Source organism: Leptidea sinapis, chromosome 4, assembly GCF_905404315.1.
Source record: "Leptidea sinapis chromosome 4, ilLepSina1.1, whole genome shotgun sequence".
Taxonomy (NCBI): Eukaryota; Metazoa; Arthropoda; class Insecta; order Lepidoptera; family Pieridae; genus Leptidea; species Leptidea sinapis.
The window spans coordinates 13151854-13171639 of record NC_066268.1 but is presented as its reverse complement, the minus strand read 5'-3'; the positions used below and the strand labels follow the sequence as shown (position 1 = coordinate 13171639).

Genomic DNA, 19786 nt, shown 5'->3' with positions numbered 1-19786 from the left:
TAATTTACAGCGCTGATTCGAATATATCTAGATATAAATTATGTTTATTATTTCAAAATTTGAAATATTTCTGGAATTTTATTCACAAATTTGACATGTCCTCTCTGTTATAAAGAGTCATAATTCCCGAAAAACATCTAAAATCTTATGAATCGATTCTTCTGTTATACAGTGGAAATTGTCAATCTGTGGCATGTTTATGCTTTCAGGTGTGTGCTAAGTAGTTGGCGGAATCTTGCCCGTGACGAAGGACTTTCATCAGCTATTCTTGATAATTTCTTACGTCTGATGTCCTCCACTGAGCTGTATGAAGACCCCTATCACATAACGGAGCATCATATAGCCGCGTTGCAACCTCTCACGGTGAGTATTTCTTTTAATTTTTAATAGAGAAAGGGGGCAAATTATGTTCACGTGCCTTCTACTGCTTTTTAAATCTATGAGTGACCGCAAATAGTTTTCTATAGGTTAATTTCTAATTATGAACGTATAATATTTTGCAGCTCATCAGTGCTTTGGGCGAAATGTTACAAGAAGAATCGATGCGACCGATCTGTATCAAAAAGTTTCCGGAAATGTTTGCCATGTTGTACACGACCCTGGCGTGCTACGTGGAGGCAGAGCCCCCGGCCTACGCCGTGCCCTCCCACAAGGGGCACGAGCGGTTCGGCTTTATCCCGAACAGGGAGGCTATCAAGTTGTCCCCGGCCAAGATCACTATAAATACTTTCAATTGTTTTCTAGAAAGGGCGGACTGCTACAAGGTATTTTTAAAGTTTTTTTATGGCAATAAGGGTCGAGACTAGCAGGACGTTCAGCTGATGATAATTGATACGTCCTGCCCATTATAATGCAGTGCCGTTCAGTTACTACAATTACGCTCGTTACCTTGAGACACAAGATGTGTAGATTCATTTGCCCAGTAATTTCACTAGATACGGCGGCTTTCAGACCGAAATACGGTAATGCTTATACATTACTGCTTCACGCCAGAAATAGGCGCCGTTGTTGTACCCATAATCTACCCGGCATCCTGTGCAAAGGAGCCTCCCACTGCTACTGCCAAATTTTAGGTATACCTTTATTTTTATCTTTATTCTAATGAAAATAATCTATATTTCGATGTGATTCATATAACAAAATGTACACAAGACCGTAACATTGTATTTCTTGTCACTTCAACATGCAGCTTAAATTTTACATTTATGAATGACATGAGTTTTAGCGTAATTTCTAACACAATTTTGGGCCAAAATATTAAACTTGAATTGAACTAAAAAGTTACTGGATAAAACCTGCGGCAGAAAGGTACTAGTCTACTACCCCGGATGCATTCATTATGTTAAAATAATCATTCGGTTTTTGCACTGTACTTTGTGCTAAAATGATGTGGAAATATGTTGTAGAATTACCAGTCCTGGTAATGGATGACAACGGATGGCCTGTTGTCAACCGTTACCTCACAAGAGGCTCTATTTAGACGTAGATGCAAAAATTATGTCAGGAATTTTGCGTTATTTTTCGGAAATCCATAATTTTGATATAAATTTGTGTATTTGAAGGTGAAGGAGGCATGTTCGCTTTGCCTCACGATAGAGCACGGAGACAGTTCCAGTATTGTGCTCGAGCTGGCTCCCATCCTGGGTGGCTCCATCTGCCGCTCGTGTCCAGCACACCTGGCGCGGCTGATATCCAGCCTGGTTCCTTACGCCAGATCTCCCCTGCCGCCGCAGAGGTGTGCTGTGCTAGCACTACTCGCCGATTTGTTGAATTATAGGTATGACTTAAATTATTAAACCTTAAAAGCCTATTAAAGGGTCGTCAAAAATATTCGAGTGGCGTTGTATATACGTATATATTTACCTATACAGATATCATTTAAATATTCATTCAAACTAACACCTTATCTCGTGGCAGTAGTATTCAAAGTTAAGTTATACGCTCATTCGAAGTAGTAGCACTACGTAACGCGCGAGACGGGCGCGAACACGAGGCAAGAACATTTTGTTTTAGCAATTGAAATATAATGATTTAACAAAATGATTAAAAACGTGACGTGAGTTACACAATTTTGCTAATTTAAAAGGACACTGACCTTAAATACGACACTGCATCCATTTTAAGTTTGGATATGTTATATATATACTTTTTCATTGCGTGGCGTAGTATTCAAAGCGCGGTCACAATTTTTATATATATATATATATATATATATTAGCCGAACTCATTTTCACAGAAACGCGTGAAGAAAACGAAGTTGAAAATAAATTAATGCACAAAATTCTGGTGTCACTACAAACAAAATGTACGCCATTCCATCTTAATATTTTAAAACGAACGGAAGCCGTAACCTACAATATTGGCCTCAAATTATGATATTTGCCGAGTAACTAAGCTACACACGACAGAAAAACAAAGTATACGTCAACATTTATTGAAGTGTGCATATATAGCCAACATTAATGTCTTTGTTAGTTCAACCGTATTGAACCTTAAGTGCATTAGTTAAACTCAGTACTGAATCGTGACGACTGACCTGTAAAATTCCACTGGACAGGCTGTTCCATATGTTTGACAGCAAATTTTTTGTGCCTTTTTGAAGCGCCACTCGCGAGCGTCCAGAGAACATATGGAACAGCCTGTCCAGTGGCAATACGGTTGAATTAACAAAGACATTAATGTTGGCTATATATGCACACTTCAATAAATGTTGACGTATGCTTTGTTTTTCTGTCGTGTGTAGCTTAGTTACTCGGCAAATATCATAATTTGAGGCCAATGTCGTAGGTTACGGTTTCCGTTCGTTTTAAAATATTAAGATGGAATGGCGTACATTTTGTTTTTAGTGACAGCAGAATTTTGTGCTTTAATTTATTTTCAACTTCGTTTCTTCACGCGTTTCTGTGAAAATGAGTTCGGCGGAGAACAGAGATAATTAATTATTATAAATTTGATAACTTACATTCATAAGTGCTATTTCGATTATCTTAATGATAAACGTGATATTAATTTGAGATGACTTGATACGTGGCCGAACTTTAAGTTGAGAGACGCTCTAAAGCTGAAGGTTCCTCTACTCCTACTTCTCCCTTACTCTGTGAGGTTCCTAATTCGTAGTAGGACTTACTGAGTACTAATTCAAGTATGTAAAGGCTAATGATGCCATAGTTTTTGTCTGGTCCTGCCATCTAAAATTGTATAATATTATATTAAACAGTCTAAGTTGTTATATGATTTAAAAGATGGCCTGGGATTTTTGTCAGTTCTTCTTCCCGTATCAAAGCCCTTTTACGAACTGATGTACCTTCATGACATTTACCAAGTGTTGTTGGAATATGTTATGTTATTGTTACTTCCTATGGGAAATAAATGTATTTCTGTTTGTATTGGTTAGGGGTGTAAAGCAGCCCGGGAATGAATTTTATATTGCTTTATAATGACTTTATGACCTGACCTAACCTGCTTATGGACTGATGTCCACAAAGTGGGTGTTCTAGGCAAAAAGTTGTGAATGTGCTTCAGATTTTTTTTTGCCTTTCAATTAGGGAACATAATAATATAGTTATTATAATGTTGCCCCACTTGCTTTACAATCTAGCCTTAACTTAGACTAATAAGTAATTCTACTTTAACTTAAACTGCTAGATATATTAAACTGAGAATGCGTCCATTAACACATTTCTTAATGTCTCTATTAAGGGGAAGTCACTTTGTTTATGTGCCTTTTATAATATCACTATTTTTATATTTTATTACACTAAGTCACTAGCACTACACTAACTCAAAAGGTTTTGTTCGTTTTAGTCTTCCTACTATATCAGTGTCGTCAAGGAGCTGAATTGCCTCGACATCACGTGATGGTGAAGTTTATGTTGATGAGCTTCAGCATATTTTTGGATAACAAACTCAATGTTAAGGTCCCGATGGAGTTCGCTGTTTCGAATGTACCATGGTACGTTTACAGTTTCCCTCAATACTTTATTCTGGTTTTTCAGATGCAACGAGAACGCGGTTCTGGTAGAGAGTGTGTTGGCGACGCTGAACACGGGCTGGAAGGACGAGGACCCTCGAGTGCGGGCTGCGTGCCTGCGAGGTGCTGCCAACGTGAGCCAGCTGCGGGAGGAGCAGCGGGCGCAGGCCCTGCCCGCCGTACTAGCAGCGCTCAGCCAGGGGGTCGACGCGCAGAAGACGCAGTAAGATTCAAAGATATTTTACCCGTAGGTGGAGGTGTTCATTATATTAGATAGCGAATAAAATAATCTTTTATATTTTTATAATCATACACACACACACACACATACTCACGCCTTGTTCCCGTCGGGGTAGGCAGAGACAATAGAATGCCATTTGCTTCTATCCTTACAAACCTCACGCGCTTCCTCTACATTCATTACTCTTTTCATACATGCTCGCCGGTTGCGGGTGCTTTGGACCTCTCCTTTTCTCAAAACGTCCCCAATTTGATCGACGAATGTTCTACGAGGTCTCCCGCGACCGGCTTGCCCACACACACTTGCCTTATATATTTGATTCACTCATTCGCTCCACGTGTCCAAACCATTTAAGCATTCCTTTTTCAGTCCTTGTCACAACATCCTCTTTCAAACCACAGCGCGCTCGTATTACCGCATTCGGAATTCTATCAGTCAGTCTTACCCCACACATACTACGCAGTGATCGCATCTCAACTGCGTTAATTCTGCTTTTATGCTTCTTCTGCCATACCCAACTCTCACTTCCATACATTAACGTGGCGACAAGCACTCCATTATGTACAGCCATTCGCGCTTCTATTGGCACAGTCTTACCGTTTATAAAGGCATGCAGCGCTCCATTCACACAATTTCCCACAGTCACTCTCCTTTAATCATATCACCTATTATTTATTAAAACTAGCAAGCGTTATTTAATATTTATGCGATACGCGATTTTTGTCTCCTGCCAAATTATGCTCTAAGAGTACTGCATAAGAACTGAATTCAAATGAAAGTCGTTTGTAATTCATACGATACGCTATTTTCATCACCTGCCAAATTATGCTCTAAGAGTACTGCATAACGTTTATATTCAAGTAATAAAAATCCAGCTGTAATTGGAAGTATATTAAGCAAATGAATATATTTTGTTCGGCTATCCAACGCTTTAGATTGTTTTGTTTGTTTGAATAAATATTAAATCAGATCGGATATAACGCGCTTGCGGATCACTTGACTTCGTATGACACATTTAATTAGTATTGTCCATTGATTATTGTCTATCGTGCATTTGTGAATGATTTTGAATTGATTGTTTGTAAAGTTTGTTTAATAGAATAGTTTATAAAGTTTTATAATAGTTGTACCTAAATTTGGTTTGGCATAAATAAAATAATAGACAATTATATCTTCAGTCATAATTTCAATCAAACAGTCCAAAGCCTGTATAAAAAGTTTGAAGGGAAGTTCAATTTTTTTATTAAGCACTTTTGAAAGCTCACACAACAATACATCATCGCACGATACATCAACATTCTGTAACGAATAGCAACGATAATCAAACGCGTCATATGTCACAACGAAGTGAACTAATATATTAAAGCGTAAAAATAATAGGCGTTTTAAAAATAACGTATCGTTATAATGCGACTTCAATATATAGCCGTTGCGAACACCTCTACCCGTAGGACACAAAGTGCCACTTGGGTATGTGAATCATCATCATCAGCTGGAAGACGTCCACTGCTGGATAAAGACCTCCCCCAAAGATTTCCACGACGACCGGTCCTGCGCTGCCCTCATTCAACGTATTCCAGCGATCTTGACCAGATATGTCAATAACAAACAAAAATTGAAACTAATGAGTTTACCTATTGGCAGTTCATGGCAAAACTTAATGTGTACTGGGAAAAGAACTGCAAATAAAAACCAATCACAAAATTCATACAATTTTATTTTACAGGCTAGAATTATAATTTTTGTTAGTTGCCTATGTTGGGCTGAGCACTTTACTTCCACGCTTGCTTGTCATTTAAAAAGTCATTAATGGTATAGTAGCCTTTGATGCATAATTTTTGAAAAACTACTATTGTTCTAAGAAAATATTTTCTTAGAAGGGTTATCCTTCTAAGAAAATATTTTCTTAGAACTCTCTCGAACCTGTGCTAAAAATATTTGTTGACAACTAATTATAACTACCTAAACAATGATATTATACGAGTAATATACTTACGTAATATACATTTTTAAATAGTTTCGGGGTCAGAGTACCACACCTTTTCATATCACTGCAAATCCGTTTTTGAATTTTATTGCAATTAACAATAAAACCATGTAAATAATTAACTAGTATTATATAATAAACTTTGTAAATTGTGTAATTTAAACTATTTGAGTGTAAAGAAATGAAAATAAAGAATTATAATTATTACCCACAAACACCCGAAAAAAGGTTTCCTCGCTCACACTGACACATTGAAATGATATAAAAAAGTTGGCGTGATTGAAACAATAATCAAAAAGAAATAACTAATGTTTGTCGATTGCACGTAATTTAAATAAATGCCACTGTTAAAATGATCCTATGGAATATCATTGTGACTATAATTTATAAAACAAAAATAGGTGTCGTGGTTTTAACTGATCGTCTCGTTGACAATTTTGTAAATAAATAAAAAATCACACAAAACTAAAGATGACATATCCTTTGCAAATAACTTTTTCATCTTTAAGGCTTTTCCCTTTAATAGAGACAGTAAGAAATGTGTTAATGGACACATTCTTAGTTTAATCTATCTAGCAGTTTAAGCTAAAATTATAATAACTATATTATTATGTTCCCGAGAGGGAAAAACCCTTTAAGTGTACTTTATAATTGTTTTATAAATATACTTCACCTTCAGATCTCCAGTTGCCAACATACCACTGGCAGCAATACAAGGTTTGAGCCGTCTCCTAATCGAAACGGATCATATAGACAAAGAGTTTGACCGCGAGCTCCTGGCGATCGCGCAGAAGATACGGCCGTTCATGAACACGGAGTGCAGTCAGCTGCGGGAGAGCTCCATCCGGCTGTTCGGTGTGATAGCGGGCCGCGTGCGCGCAGACAGTCTGCAGGAGCAGGCCGTGAGCTCGCTGCCATGCTTCCTGCTGCATCTGTGTGACGCCAACCCCGCTGTGGTCCGGGTAAGACAAACTCTAATATGTGAAATGTATGTCAAATATATATGAAGTAAGTTACAAGTACTAGTTCATAAAATCCGCAAAATCTTCTCGTCCAAAAATACACAGTGTCTGAAGACGAAGGTTTTTCACAGTGTGTGTTGCCAGTGATTTTTTTTTATGGAATAGGAGGACAACGCTCGGTACGGGTCACCTGGTGTTAAGTGATCACCGCCGCCCACATTCTCTTGCAACACCAGAGGAATCACAAGAGCGTTGCCGGCCTTTAAGGAAGGTGCACGCGCTTTTTTTGAAGGTACCCATGTCGCATCGTCCCGGAAACACCGCACAAGGAAGCTCATTCCACAGCTTTGTACTACGTGGAAGAAAGCTCCTTGAAAACCGCACTGTAGAGGACCGCCACACATCCAGATGGTGGGGATGATATCCTAATTTGTGGCGTGTCGTGCGTAGGTGAAATTCGGCGGCAGGAATCAGGTTGAACAGCTCTTCGGAACACTCCCCGTGATAAATGCGGTAGAAGACAGACAATGAAGCGACGTCTCTACGCAACGCCAAGTGATACAGACGTTCACAGAGCACTGGGTCCCCGACAATTCGAGCTGCTCTGCGTTGCACGCGGTCAAATGGATCGAGCTGATACTGGGGTGCGCCAGACCAGAGATGACAGCAATACTCCATGTGTGGCCGGACCTGCGCTTTGTAGAGCGCAAGAATATGGGCCGGCTTGAAGTATTGCCGTGCTCTATTGATGACGCCCAGCTTCTTCGAAGCCAATTTGGCTTTGACCTCCAGATGGCCACGGAATTGGCAATCGCTCGAGATTTCGAGACCCAGTATTCCGATACTAGGCGAGGCTTTAAGGGAAGTGTTATCGAAGAGCGGTGATACGACAAATGGGTTTTTTTTTCTGGGGGTTAAATTGGACAAGGTTCAATTTACCCCATGAAAAAAAAACCAAATATATATAGGTATACCAAAAGTTGGCGGCTAATTATGCTCTCAATGATTTTGGAGAGCAGGGAGGTTATAGCAATAGGCCTGTAGTTTGCCGGATCCGAACTGTCTCCTTTTTTTTTAGATCGGATGGACAAGGGCTGACTTCTATAAGTCAGGGACTACGCCTTTGGAATAAGAGTGCCGGAATAAACGCGTTAGCACCGGCGTCAACTCAGGGGCACACGTTCTAAGCACGATTGGAGAAATGCCATCCGGCTCGCTCGACTTCCTGACGTCCAACGAAAACAGAGCTCGCCTAACAGTTTTCTGTCTTCAGGCATAGAGCTCTGACACCGCGGGATGGTCGGCGGTGTTTTTCCGTTGTCGTCAAGAGTCGAGTTGGAGGCGAAAAGAGCGCACAGGAGATCGGCTTTCTCTTTTGCCGTATGGGCCAGGGTGTCATTCCTCATGTGCAACGGCGGCATGGACGGCTGGTTGAAATTACCGAGAGCAGCTTTCGACAACGACCAGAACTTGCGTGTTCCGGTCGGGTAACTGGAAAGCTGCTCGCCGATTTTGACGACGTGCTTTGACTTCGCACGGGCGATTTGCCGCTTAAAAAATCTGGAGGCACGGTTATATTTCCTCTTATGAACTCTGCAGTTCGGATCTTTTGTGCCCAGCGCCGCAACTTAAGTTCGATACGCCTGTTTTTTGCAGTCAGATGCTGCTTTAACTGACGCATCGAACCAGGGCTGTGATCTGCCACCGATCGGTACTACAGAGCTTGGTATAAAAATATTCATGCCCTGCAGTATCACATCGGCTACTGCAACGGCGCAGGCACTAGGATCATCCGAAGGGAAACAAACCTTGCCCCAAGGGTAGGATGCAAAAAAGGAACGCAACCTATCCCAATCTGCTGACTTATAGTGCCAAACGCGGCGGGTCGCTGGTGGTCTGCGACGTTGGCGTCGGATGGGCACTACACTCCTGACCAGGCAATGGTCGGACGTTCCGAGAGGGGCGTCGACAAAGACCTGGTAACCATCGGGATGTGTAGTCAGCACAAGATCCAATAAGGACGGCATGTGGCTATCCACATCCGGGAGCCGCGTTGGCGACTCAACCAATTGGGACAGACCATACGCTAATGCAAAATTATGCACAGATCGCCCTGCGAAGTCTGTGGTACGTGATCCAAGCCATTCGGCATTGTGCCCGTTGAAATCACCTAAGACTACGATTTCTGCGGAGGGGATCTGTGCAAGCACGTCGTCAATTGCCGTTTGAACGCAGCACATGAGGTGATCGGTTTCTGCGTTACCACTATGGGACCTGTAGACGCACGCATATGATGACATACGGAACGCAGAATTGGTCGTTAGCTATGGGCCTTATGAGGAAGCTCATAGTCGCTCAGAGGGCTATGCTCGGAGTTTCCCTGCGAGATTTAATCAGAAATGAGGAGATCCGTAGGAGAACCATAGTTACTGACATAGCCTCGATGGTTGGGAAACTGAAGTGGTAGTGGGCACGGCACATAGCTCGACGGACGTATGACCGTTGGGGCAGTAAAGTTCTCGAATTGCGACCACGTACGAGAACACGTAGTGTTGGTAGACTCCCCAAAAGGTGAAACGACGATCTGGTCAAGAACGCCGGGATAGGTTGGACGAGGACAGCGCAGGACCGATCGTCATGGCGATATTTGGGGAGGATATATGAAAATAAGGGACGTGACGAGCAGGACGTTCAGCTGATGGTAATTGATACGCCCTACCCATTACAATGCAGTGCCGCTCAGGGTTCTTGAAAAACCCAAAAATTCTGAGCGGCACTAATATTGTGCTCGTCACTTTGAGAAATAAGATGTTAAGTCTCATTTGCCCAGTAATTTGACTAGCTACGGCGGCCTTCAGACCGAAACACAATAATGTTTACTACTTAATTACTGCTTTACGGCAGAAATAGGCGGCGATGGGGTACCCATAATCTAGTCGGCTTCCTGTGCAAAGGAGCCTCCCACTAGTATGTGTACGTGTAGTACACACGACTTCGAATCCCGCATCGTACATAAATATTTTCAGAAGTGCGAGAAATCACTTTAAACATTATCGCAGTATAACTGTTACAGGCGTCCAAATCCACCCTGCGCCAGTTATTCAAGACATTCAACGTGAAGAAGCTGACCGAGTTCATCCAGAGCCACCTGGTGGACGAGGGCCGGCTGTTCGTGGAGGAGTTCCTCTGCGCCCTGCTGCGGCTGGTGGCGGACGAGCTCCCGGCTGCGCTGCCCGTGTGTCTGCAGACGGCCGGCAACTACCTGCACGGCGCCCGCGAGGACCTGAAGCCCTACGCCCCGCTGCTGCTAGGTAGTGACCTGTATAGACTACTGTCTACAACTACCACTGACCTCTACGATATACCACTGGACTGGCGGTTGTCAAATTGCTGTTGTGCCTGTTTGATATTCGCCATTTTGCCGCTGTTGGCCATGTGGCGAGAGTCTGCGGTACTAAAACTAGTGATGATAACCTAGTGGACAACATTGATGATAGGAAACTATTTACAAAAAAAAATTGTACTTTATTACGTTGATTCTTGAAGAATAAATAACACGGAAAACGAATGAAATTAATTCAAAATGCAAAAATACTTCAGAGTATTGCACCTTCCTTGGCAGCCATTTGTATTATACGTCAAAATTAGTTCTCTGAACGCTCGCGAGTGGCGCTTCAAATAGGCACAAAAAATTTGCAGCCAAACATATGGAACAGCCTTTCAGTGGTATTTATACAGGTCAGTGACAACTATATATGGACGTAATTCCAGAATAACGTTCGAAACCACAGTCATGTCGAAATTGAGTTAAGAACACAAAACCGGTCACGTGATTCATATTTACGGACTGACAGAAAATGTCAGCCCTACTGTCACTCTTTAAATGACATCATGACTTAGTAGCCCAATCCATGTTGTATGGAATACATTAATATTTATTAACCTTTAAACACGAATTCCTTAAAATGTGACGTTTCTAAGGAACTACGTCCATATAATCTTCTGATAATAATTTTAATGAGGTTTTCGAGGTGCCCATTCGAGACGCCCGCGAATGGTTACCTCTATATTATTTTGTAGATTTAATTTAATGCCATAGATTCATTATTCTTCGTGATCACTTTCGTGATTAATAACCTTTCCACGGGGCTTACAGTTTTGGGGATTTTCCTTTTTTTTTCGCATGGGATTTTGTAGAAACACCGAGTCTCCTACCTATAAACAATGTGTTTTTGGGTCGCCGTCGTATCAAGTTTTCATCCTTGCATCTTGGACACCAGGCTATGCAGTCGTACCTACTAGGTCATGGGTTACGTTCATCTGCTGTTATAAGTCAGCGCGATAGTATGATATGTGATTATTAGGGTTCTGTAGCCCAATGGAAAAAAACAAAACCCTTATACATTCGTCATGTCTGTCTGTCAGTCTGTCCGTGTATTTCACAGCCACTTTTTTCCAAAACTATAAGAACTATACTGTTGAAACTTGGTAAGTATAATATGTATTCTGTACTAAACCACATTAACTTTTTCACACAAAAATAGAGAAAAAACAATATTTGGGGTTCCCCATACTTAGAACTGTGTTTAGTAACTCTGTGCTCTTAGATTTAGTTTTACTTGAGTATGTGATGTTTTTTATATTTCTCCAGAGTAATTTATTGTTAGCGACAGATTTTGCAATGAGATCTCTTTCGTATTGCCTTTTTAGTTTTTTTATTAAGTTATTTACATAGTTTCTGTATCTACTATATGTTATTTTTAATATTTCGTTATGAGGATCATGTTTTGACTGCATTTGTAATTTATTTCTGTTATTTATACATCTAAGAATACCGGGAGTAATCCACGGCTTAATAATTCGTTTGCTCTTTGGTATTTTTACTGTTACAATATTATTTTTTATAGAATCTGATAATTTTTGCAGTAGCTGCTCACTCAACACATTCGGATCAGTGCAGTTAAATAATTCAAGTAATCCTAAGTCTTGTAAATAATTTCGAGCCTTTTCATAGTCTATTGTACTTTTTATCTTATTGGCTCTCATAAAATGTTTAATTTTAGACAGGCATAAAAATGTAGTGTAGTGGTCCGTTGTAGTTGGATGTAATATGGCGATAAAAGCCGAGATTTTTTGTTTATTTATTTTTAACATAATATGATCCAAGCATGAATTTTCCCTAGTTCCCAGCGTGTGACCTGGAAGTATCCCATAATCTGAGAGTGTGTTGAGATAATTTACTCTATTCCTGTATTCTTGAGAGAGATCGTTTTTTGGTATAAGACTTATATTCAAGTCTCCGGTAATAACTATGTTGTTTTTTGTTTTAATTTTACTAAGCTGGCAGCATAACGAATTTAAAAACGGTTCAATGTTCGATATTGATGGGGAACGATAGATACATAGTAATGAGTTATTTAAAATATCAATTTGTATACAAGACGCATGTGTCAATCTAATCTCCTTTACTTTAGCTTTTATGGATGACTTTATAAAGACGGTAACCCCATCATTTTGATTCAGTTGTTGAGTAGTGAAGTAAGAGTCGTAATTAGGAAGTTGAGGTATGGGCTTGTTAGTACTCAGTCTGCATTCTGTTAAAACAAGTATATCTGGATCAAAATTGAAGTGAGACACAGTTAATAAGAAGTCGTCAAAGTTAGAGTAGATACTTCGTATATTTTGAGAAACAATAGTCAGATCACTCTGCTTCACATTTCTGTAATTACTAAGTTTAATGGGATCACACTCAACAGACCGCGCTAGTTCTAAAGTGTCTATTTCTTTTATAGTTTTTAAGGACTCAACCATTATTAAAGGTCATATAAATAATACGTCCTAGAAGCGCGTCTCTATTTTCAAGGGTTACATGCATATAAAATGTACATGTATATAGAAAAATAATATTCATTTTAGAACCTTCCATAAATTCCATAGCAAAGTTGCAGTAGTGCGAGAAAGCTATGTGAGTGCCTCCAGACAGTACCGATTTACATTGTTGAGTAAAAATAATAAGGCATTTAACTATACAATATGCTAAATAAAAAGCCCGTGTATAAAGACTATCAGTATTTAGTGTAATATAGTATTGAGTGTTAGTTAAGTTGTGTGTAAGTATTAAGGGTGTGTATGTAATGTGGATTGAAAGTAACAAAAGTAACGTATTATAATTTAAGTAAAGTCGAAATAGGTAGCTTAAAAATATTTTAGTAAACTCTATATATAGTCATGTATTACGTAATTGTTGTATTTGAGACTCACTGTTCACTGTAATAATCTGCGAATTATCATCCCGGCGAAGGAATACTTTTCCGAAGTTTGTCCAGCAATATTTATATTTATGTGACAATTTTAAATCTCTAGCTAGAAAATACAGCCTGGCTCCTTTCGGTGTGAGGTTTTCCGATATGAAAATCGGTATATCTGTGTTTGTTTGAAGACCTAGATGTTTTGCACATAGTTTATTGCTTTTGTTTCTGTTGTTATATAATTTAGCCGATTTAATGAGTTCAGTTTTTGTGAAAGTATTAGTAAATTCAACAATCATAGTACTGTTATTTGCCTTTTTATTTTTAATATCTATAATATCCTTTATTTCGGCTTGTGTAATACTCATATCTAAATTATTAGCCAAATTTTTTACCATCTTTATGAGATGCTGTTTATTTTCAGCCCCTTTGAGAGGCACGTTTTTTATTTCAATATTATTCTTCCTTTCAGTTCTTTGACTCTCTTCAAGCTTGTTTTCTAGGAGAGTGATGTATTCCATGTCCCTTTTGACTTGAGTTTCGAGAGACGCTATCTTTTTTTGGAAGTCTGAATTTTGGTCGCTTAGGAATGTAATACTTTTTTGAATACCTTCGTTTAATTGTTGTATATCCTTCAATGCAGTTAAAATGGATTTTATTTGTTCATTATTATTTTTTTGTGAGTCGAGAAACAGCTCTTTAATTTCTTTCATCTCATTTTTAATATCCTTCCTTAGATCTAATAGCTCGACATTTAACTCTTCATTTTGATAGTTTTCTCGCTTTCTCTTACTCCAGTTACCCCTGGCACTGACATATGAGAGTGAGGTGGTATCGCTAGCTGCGGAAGCTTGATTCAATTCCGGCACAGAGCTAGACCTTTCAGGCGATCTATGTAGTGGCATGTTTAACTTTTTGTTATAATATAATGATAAGTAATTAAGCAATGAAATATGATTTTCCGAATAAGTAACATATAAATTATTATTATTTTCTTCTTAAAATTATTTAAGCACTATTTTACTCAAATTGGATACGGAATAACTAAGTGATTATTGATAATACAAATTATAATAATATAAACTAACAGAATATCTTCCCAGGAAATGAACCTTTTATCAATATTTTACGATTACGTCTCTTTGCCACAGAATATTTATTAATAAGCTCGAAGTACCTGTATAGATTATGAATAATCCTAACGATGGCACATCGGTACAAAGTTATTTATAGTTTACACTTTTAAAAGTACCCTCCACTGAATACGGCTCACTAGAGTTTTTGTACACAAAACTGAGAAAGTATTTTACAGTAACGTATTATGCACTGTGACTATTGTAACAAAATAACTTCCAAGTGTGTATTCGAATGTATCTCTTTACAAAGTTCAAGTCTTCTTCTTTAATCACACAACATACCTGTAGGCTTAATAGTGAGGTATTATTTTGATTGTGCTTTGTGCTAGATCCACTGGAAAATCTGGGTCAACATCAATGAATGTTGAAACAAGGACACCAATCAACGTTTTGAAAACTGAGGTAACATTAATTTAACAATAGTTATAATTTTAAATTTAAATTTTAGCGGAGGCTCACTTTCACATCAATAATGGCGGTAAGGAAGAGGAGAACATAATAAGAGCGTATAAATGATGAGAGCTCATTTGCATTGTATGAATTTCAGCAAAGATTTTTGCCTTTTCCAATTAAATAATTTAATCTAATTTTTCTTTCTGTATAACTTTTATATTATGTTACTTGCTTCTACGGAACCCTTCATGGGTGAGTCCGACGCACACATGGCATTTTTGATAATTTTACTATTATGAGTGTAGCAAGTTTACTCTGTGATCAAACCTTCTATAAATAATACTGCCCTTATATTTATATTTCTTTTTCAAATTATTTTGTCAGTAAGGTTAATTTGTATAAATAAAAATTATAACCACATTATATTTATTTATACATACATAGATAGACATAACTATAATTTATATACCAAGCTTTATGGATAATGCGCCAAATTCGGACGTTTGCTATGTGGCCAGACCGCTGGGGCACGGGGTTACATTCCCTATTCATTGTCCATTAATTTTAGTATGTAAATTAAATTGTATGTCTAGCCAACAAATTGATATATTTGAAAATACCTTGATATTATATAATCTATAATAAAAATGATATATCATCTGCAGTCCCCCTGAAAACGAGATCTGGAAAGGTCTTGAAACGTCGGGTTAACTAAAATAAAAATGTAACTTTTACGCAAATATCTAATGTAAAACCGTTACAATTACACGCGTTTTAATCCTTTAAAAGTGTTTTATTTAAATACCTTGATATTTTTTTATGTTGTATTGTTTCAGGTTATCTTTATACTGAACTAGTCCGCATGCGGGATCAATATCCGGAAGAAACCAGCCTAGACCCGGAAATAACCGGAGTGGCCCGGCAACGTCTCTTGCAACTTATTAAAGACCCCAACCCGTTGGTCAGACAGAACTCGGCCTTCGCTCTGTCTAGCATCTGTCTGACCTGCACGTTGTGATGACAGCGGCCCTATCGTGTTCAGATCTCTATGGATTAAGAAGATTTATATATTTAAACAATGACGTTCTATATACATATAAGGATATATCATTCGCAGTCTGATAGCGGAGCGGGAAAAGTGTGCTTGAAGACAATGTAACACTGACCTACTACTCCTATATACCACTGAACTGGCGGCTATCAAAGTGCTTTTGTGCGTGTTTGATGTTCACCATTCGCCATTTTGGCGCTGTTAGCGATGTAGCGAGAGTCTGCGATACTAAAACTAGTGATGACAACCTCAGCAAACATCGATAGATGGTGGGAAACTATTTACAAAGAAAATGTGTACTTTATTACGTTGGTTCTTGAAGTATAAATAACGCGGAAAACGAACGAAATTAATTCAAAATGCAAAAATTCGTCAGAGTATTGTACGTTCCTTCGTAGCCATTTATATTATACGTCAAAATTAGTTCTCTGGACGTACGCGAGTGGTGCTTCAAATAGGCACAAAAAATTTGATGTTAAACATAAGGAACAGCCTGTCTAGTGTATTGATACAGGTCAATGTAATGTAAGCACTTTTCTCTTTAGCCGTGTGTCAACTGTCATTGTTCGAAACGGGTTCTAAATTCAACATACGGAACCTAAACTGAATAAACGTTTTACATTGCTGCTTATTGACCAAGAATATTTGAAACAATCGGAGTAAATGCGTCAATGTATAGATATAATAGTCGAAGCGTATTATGGTGTTATTTGTGGCATATTCCAAATTTCGGCCTTGTTTTTATACCACGTGATTTGTCTATGTGTATAGAACGTCATTCTATTTAATATTGAGTTATATTCTTGTTTATAATCATTAATTTAAGAATTCATATGTGCGAAGTCAATGAATGAAAGATAATTAAATCCGTTATTAACTCTACAAATATTTTATATGTAAAAAAATAATATAATTTATACCTGAACGTGGCATCGTATTCACGTGAAAACTGGGACGGACAAATAACAATTTTAACGGTCTCTGAATCAATTTTTGTTTGGATATTTAATATTTATGCGCAAAACGTTCTACTGGTATGACTATTTTGTTACATTGCAGAGAAATCTAAATATGAAGGTACTCGAAGTAACATAGACGCGTTAAACATTTCGCCGCAGTTATAAATACTTGGATTCACAATTGTTGGTCAGCGCAGAAGACACCAACACAACACTGGTTTCACAGCTGTCACAGTATATCTAGACGTATAAATGATCTAAGAGTAATTTATTATGGTGTTTTTTTATACTCCACCAGATAGTAAGGAGGGATTTAGCATTATTCTTTTTTACTAAACTTTTGTTTAAGTAAAATATGCGGTGATCATTTTTCACTATGAGATTCTTAATGTATTCATATTGATTCTATTACTATTGCTGCAGGAGTCTGTCAATATCCGGAGCGTTGCAAGCGTAATGTAATGCACCTATGTATATAAAACAGGCGACAGTCGTGTCGCTAGGAATTTGCACTTATAATATTTATAATTACCTTCTTTTTAGATTTCTAGTGTGTTGGAGCATCGGATTCGCTTCGTGCGTACAAACGACACTCTTGTAGTAATCTGCTTTTATTTTGTATGAAAAATTTTTGCCCTTGGTAAACTTATTTTTTAAATCTTCGCTTACGCTTCCACGTAGCGCAAAACACTATAAATAGAATCATTTATTCATAAAAAATTGATTACTGTAGATTTTTTTTTCACACGACAAACATGTGAAACAAATGGCGCTCTGAGAGAGAACGATGCCTAGCTATGCTATTTTAAGCACAGAAACTGCGTGCTATTAACAATATTGCGTACACACGTGCGACGCACGCACGTAGCGTGCGGGTAAATACGCAATCTTTTAGTCATTTTTATATTATGAAGAAGAATCGAATTGAATATTATTAATAATCCTTAAATATTACATTACTATATATTTTTTGCTGTATGAAGTATTGTCAGAAATAGAATGGTATATATATATATATTAAAGAATGAAATTAATATTGAATCAAATTTATTATACGGTTTTTTTGTAGTAGGTAAGAATGTGTGATAGAACTGATTAGAAGATCTGGTGAGAATTTTTATTTGTTGTTATTTTTGGCCAGGAGTCTTAAGAAGTATGTGCGTTAGGATATTATATTGTAGGTAAGTGCAATCCTGTTACATTTAGTCGTGTAATATTAACTATGTAATGTTTACTATATTACTAAAAGGACGCTTACTGCATTTTTAGTGAAGTTAAGCTTCATTCTTATTTAATATTATACGTTAACTTCTGACAAATTTTACACAAAAGTACAAACACAACCCCAAACAGGTTGTTCTAATATTCATTAGGGATTTCAACTTCCTCCTAATTTTAAATTTGTTTAAGTTGTTAGTAATAGTCATAGTACTGATGTACAAAAAAGCTATTAATACTTATACGTTTATACTTCTTGAATTCCTCTTCCTTTTCAAATGAGATAGTAAGGCTCTATTTAGTGGATCAAATATTGTCAAACTACTTTATTTAAAATGCATGTATAAAGGGAGTATTCATTGATGAATCGATCGGCCATTTTCAATTTCTAATAATAAACCTTGCGATATACTTTTTGTTATAACTATTCATTTAGTCTGTCATTCATTAGGTATATAATATAATCTAAATTGGTTCCTTAAATTTTCAACATACGACTTATTAATTGTTACTAACTCTGTATCTCTTCAAATAATCTCGTAAGTGATGTGATACTTAAAGTGTTAAATAATATTAAGACCTGTCAGTGCTTTAATCGGTTTAGAAAAGTCGAGAGGCATATTTAAAATTAGTGGATATTTGAGCAATCGTTGTTAAGTGTACAATTCCTTTATCAACACATTTTATATTCCTGTGTGTATTGTGTCATTACTCTGTGTTTGAAAGACTAGTGAAGTTTAAAATAACGGTCAACTTAGCATCGTACTAGAATTGCCGCCATTTTGAAATTGGCCATCTTGTTTTATATATGCCTAAATAGCGGCAATACTAACGACGTTCTGTCAAAACTGTCAAGCTATTGCGGTCTGTAAGAATAATACTTAATTACTGGGGCAATATTGTATTCCCTCTTATTTATAATTCCTCTGACGTGTTACTATGCTAAGATAGTCCCAGGAAGCGTCTCTTTAATCCGTGATCAAATGTATTGTCTCTTTTATACACAGTTATAGGCAGCTTTCTGAAATACGGGCCGAACTTTACTATAAATATTCCTGTTGTTAATACGCTTTTGATAGAGCACGTTGAGATGACAAGAGTTAAACGCGCTATTGGAAACAAAACCGAATACGTATTATCTATTACCTAAATACTTTTTTTTACAATATATTTTTCAATAAACTGTTATGTAGTGGAGATAATGATAACTATAGAACGGTTTTAGACAAAAACAATGGTGACAATATAAGTTTATAAAGTATTTTGTGCACTTAGTCTTCGATAGCAAAATAAATAATCCGGATGTGTATTCGTGTAAACGCGCGCTTATCGACTGTTTTCGAAACGTGCTTCGAGTGTTGCTAAACCTACCGCTAAAGTTGAAAATGATATTGTTGAAAATTTATTAGAAAAGAAGGATATATACATACCTAATTAGGTTATAATAATACAAATAAATATTCCAAAATTGATCGAATACATTCGAAAGTGTGATATGATATGTTTAAAATAAATTATTATTCAGGAATTGTTGTATTTTTTATGTCTCACCCGGTTGGTACATGTATTTATTCCAAACACAAAATGTGAAGGAAACGACTTAGGTAGGTATTAAAATATG

The 19786-nt window shown here is 37.5% G+C and overlaps 2 protein-coding genes across 5 annotated transcripts in view; one reads left to right on the top strand and one right to left on the bottom strand.

Annotated features, from left to right (window-relative positions):
- LOC126979871 (maestro heat-like repeat-containing protein family member 1) overlaps positions 1-19693 on the top strand; it is a 29925-nt gene extending 10232 nt beyond the window's left edge. The window contains exons 6-12 of the mRNA XM_050829418.1: positions 210-363; positions 504-764; positions 1563-1777; positions 3996-4193; positions 6878-7160; positions 10234-10471; positions 15774-19693. Of these exons, the coding sequence (XP_050685375.1) occupies positions 210-363; positions 504-764; positions 1563-1777; positions 3996-4193; positions 6878-7160; positions 10234-10471; positions 15774-15955 (1531 nt within the window). The 3' untranslated portion in view covers positions 15956-19693. The remainder of the gene's footprint in view (positions 1-209; positions 364-503; positions 765-1562; positions 1778-3995; positions 4194-6877; positions 7161-10233; positions 10472-15773) is intronic.
- Positions 1-19786, bottom strand: part of LOC126979898 (endonuclease/exonuclease/phosphatase family domain-containing protein 1-like) — a 301297-nt gene that overhangs the window by 215508 nt on the left and 66003 nt on the right. The gene's annotated exons all lie outside the window — the stretch shown is intronic.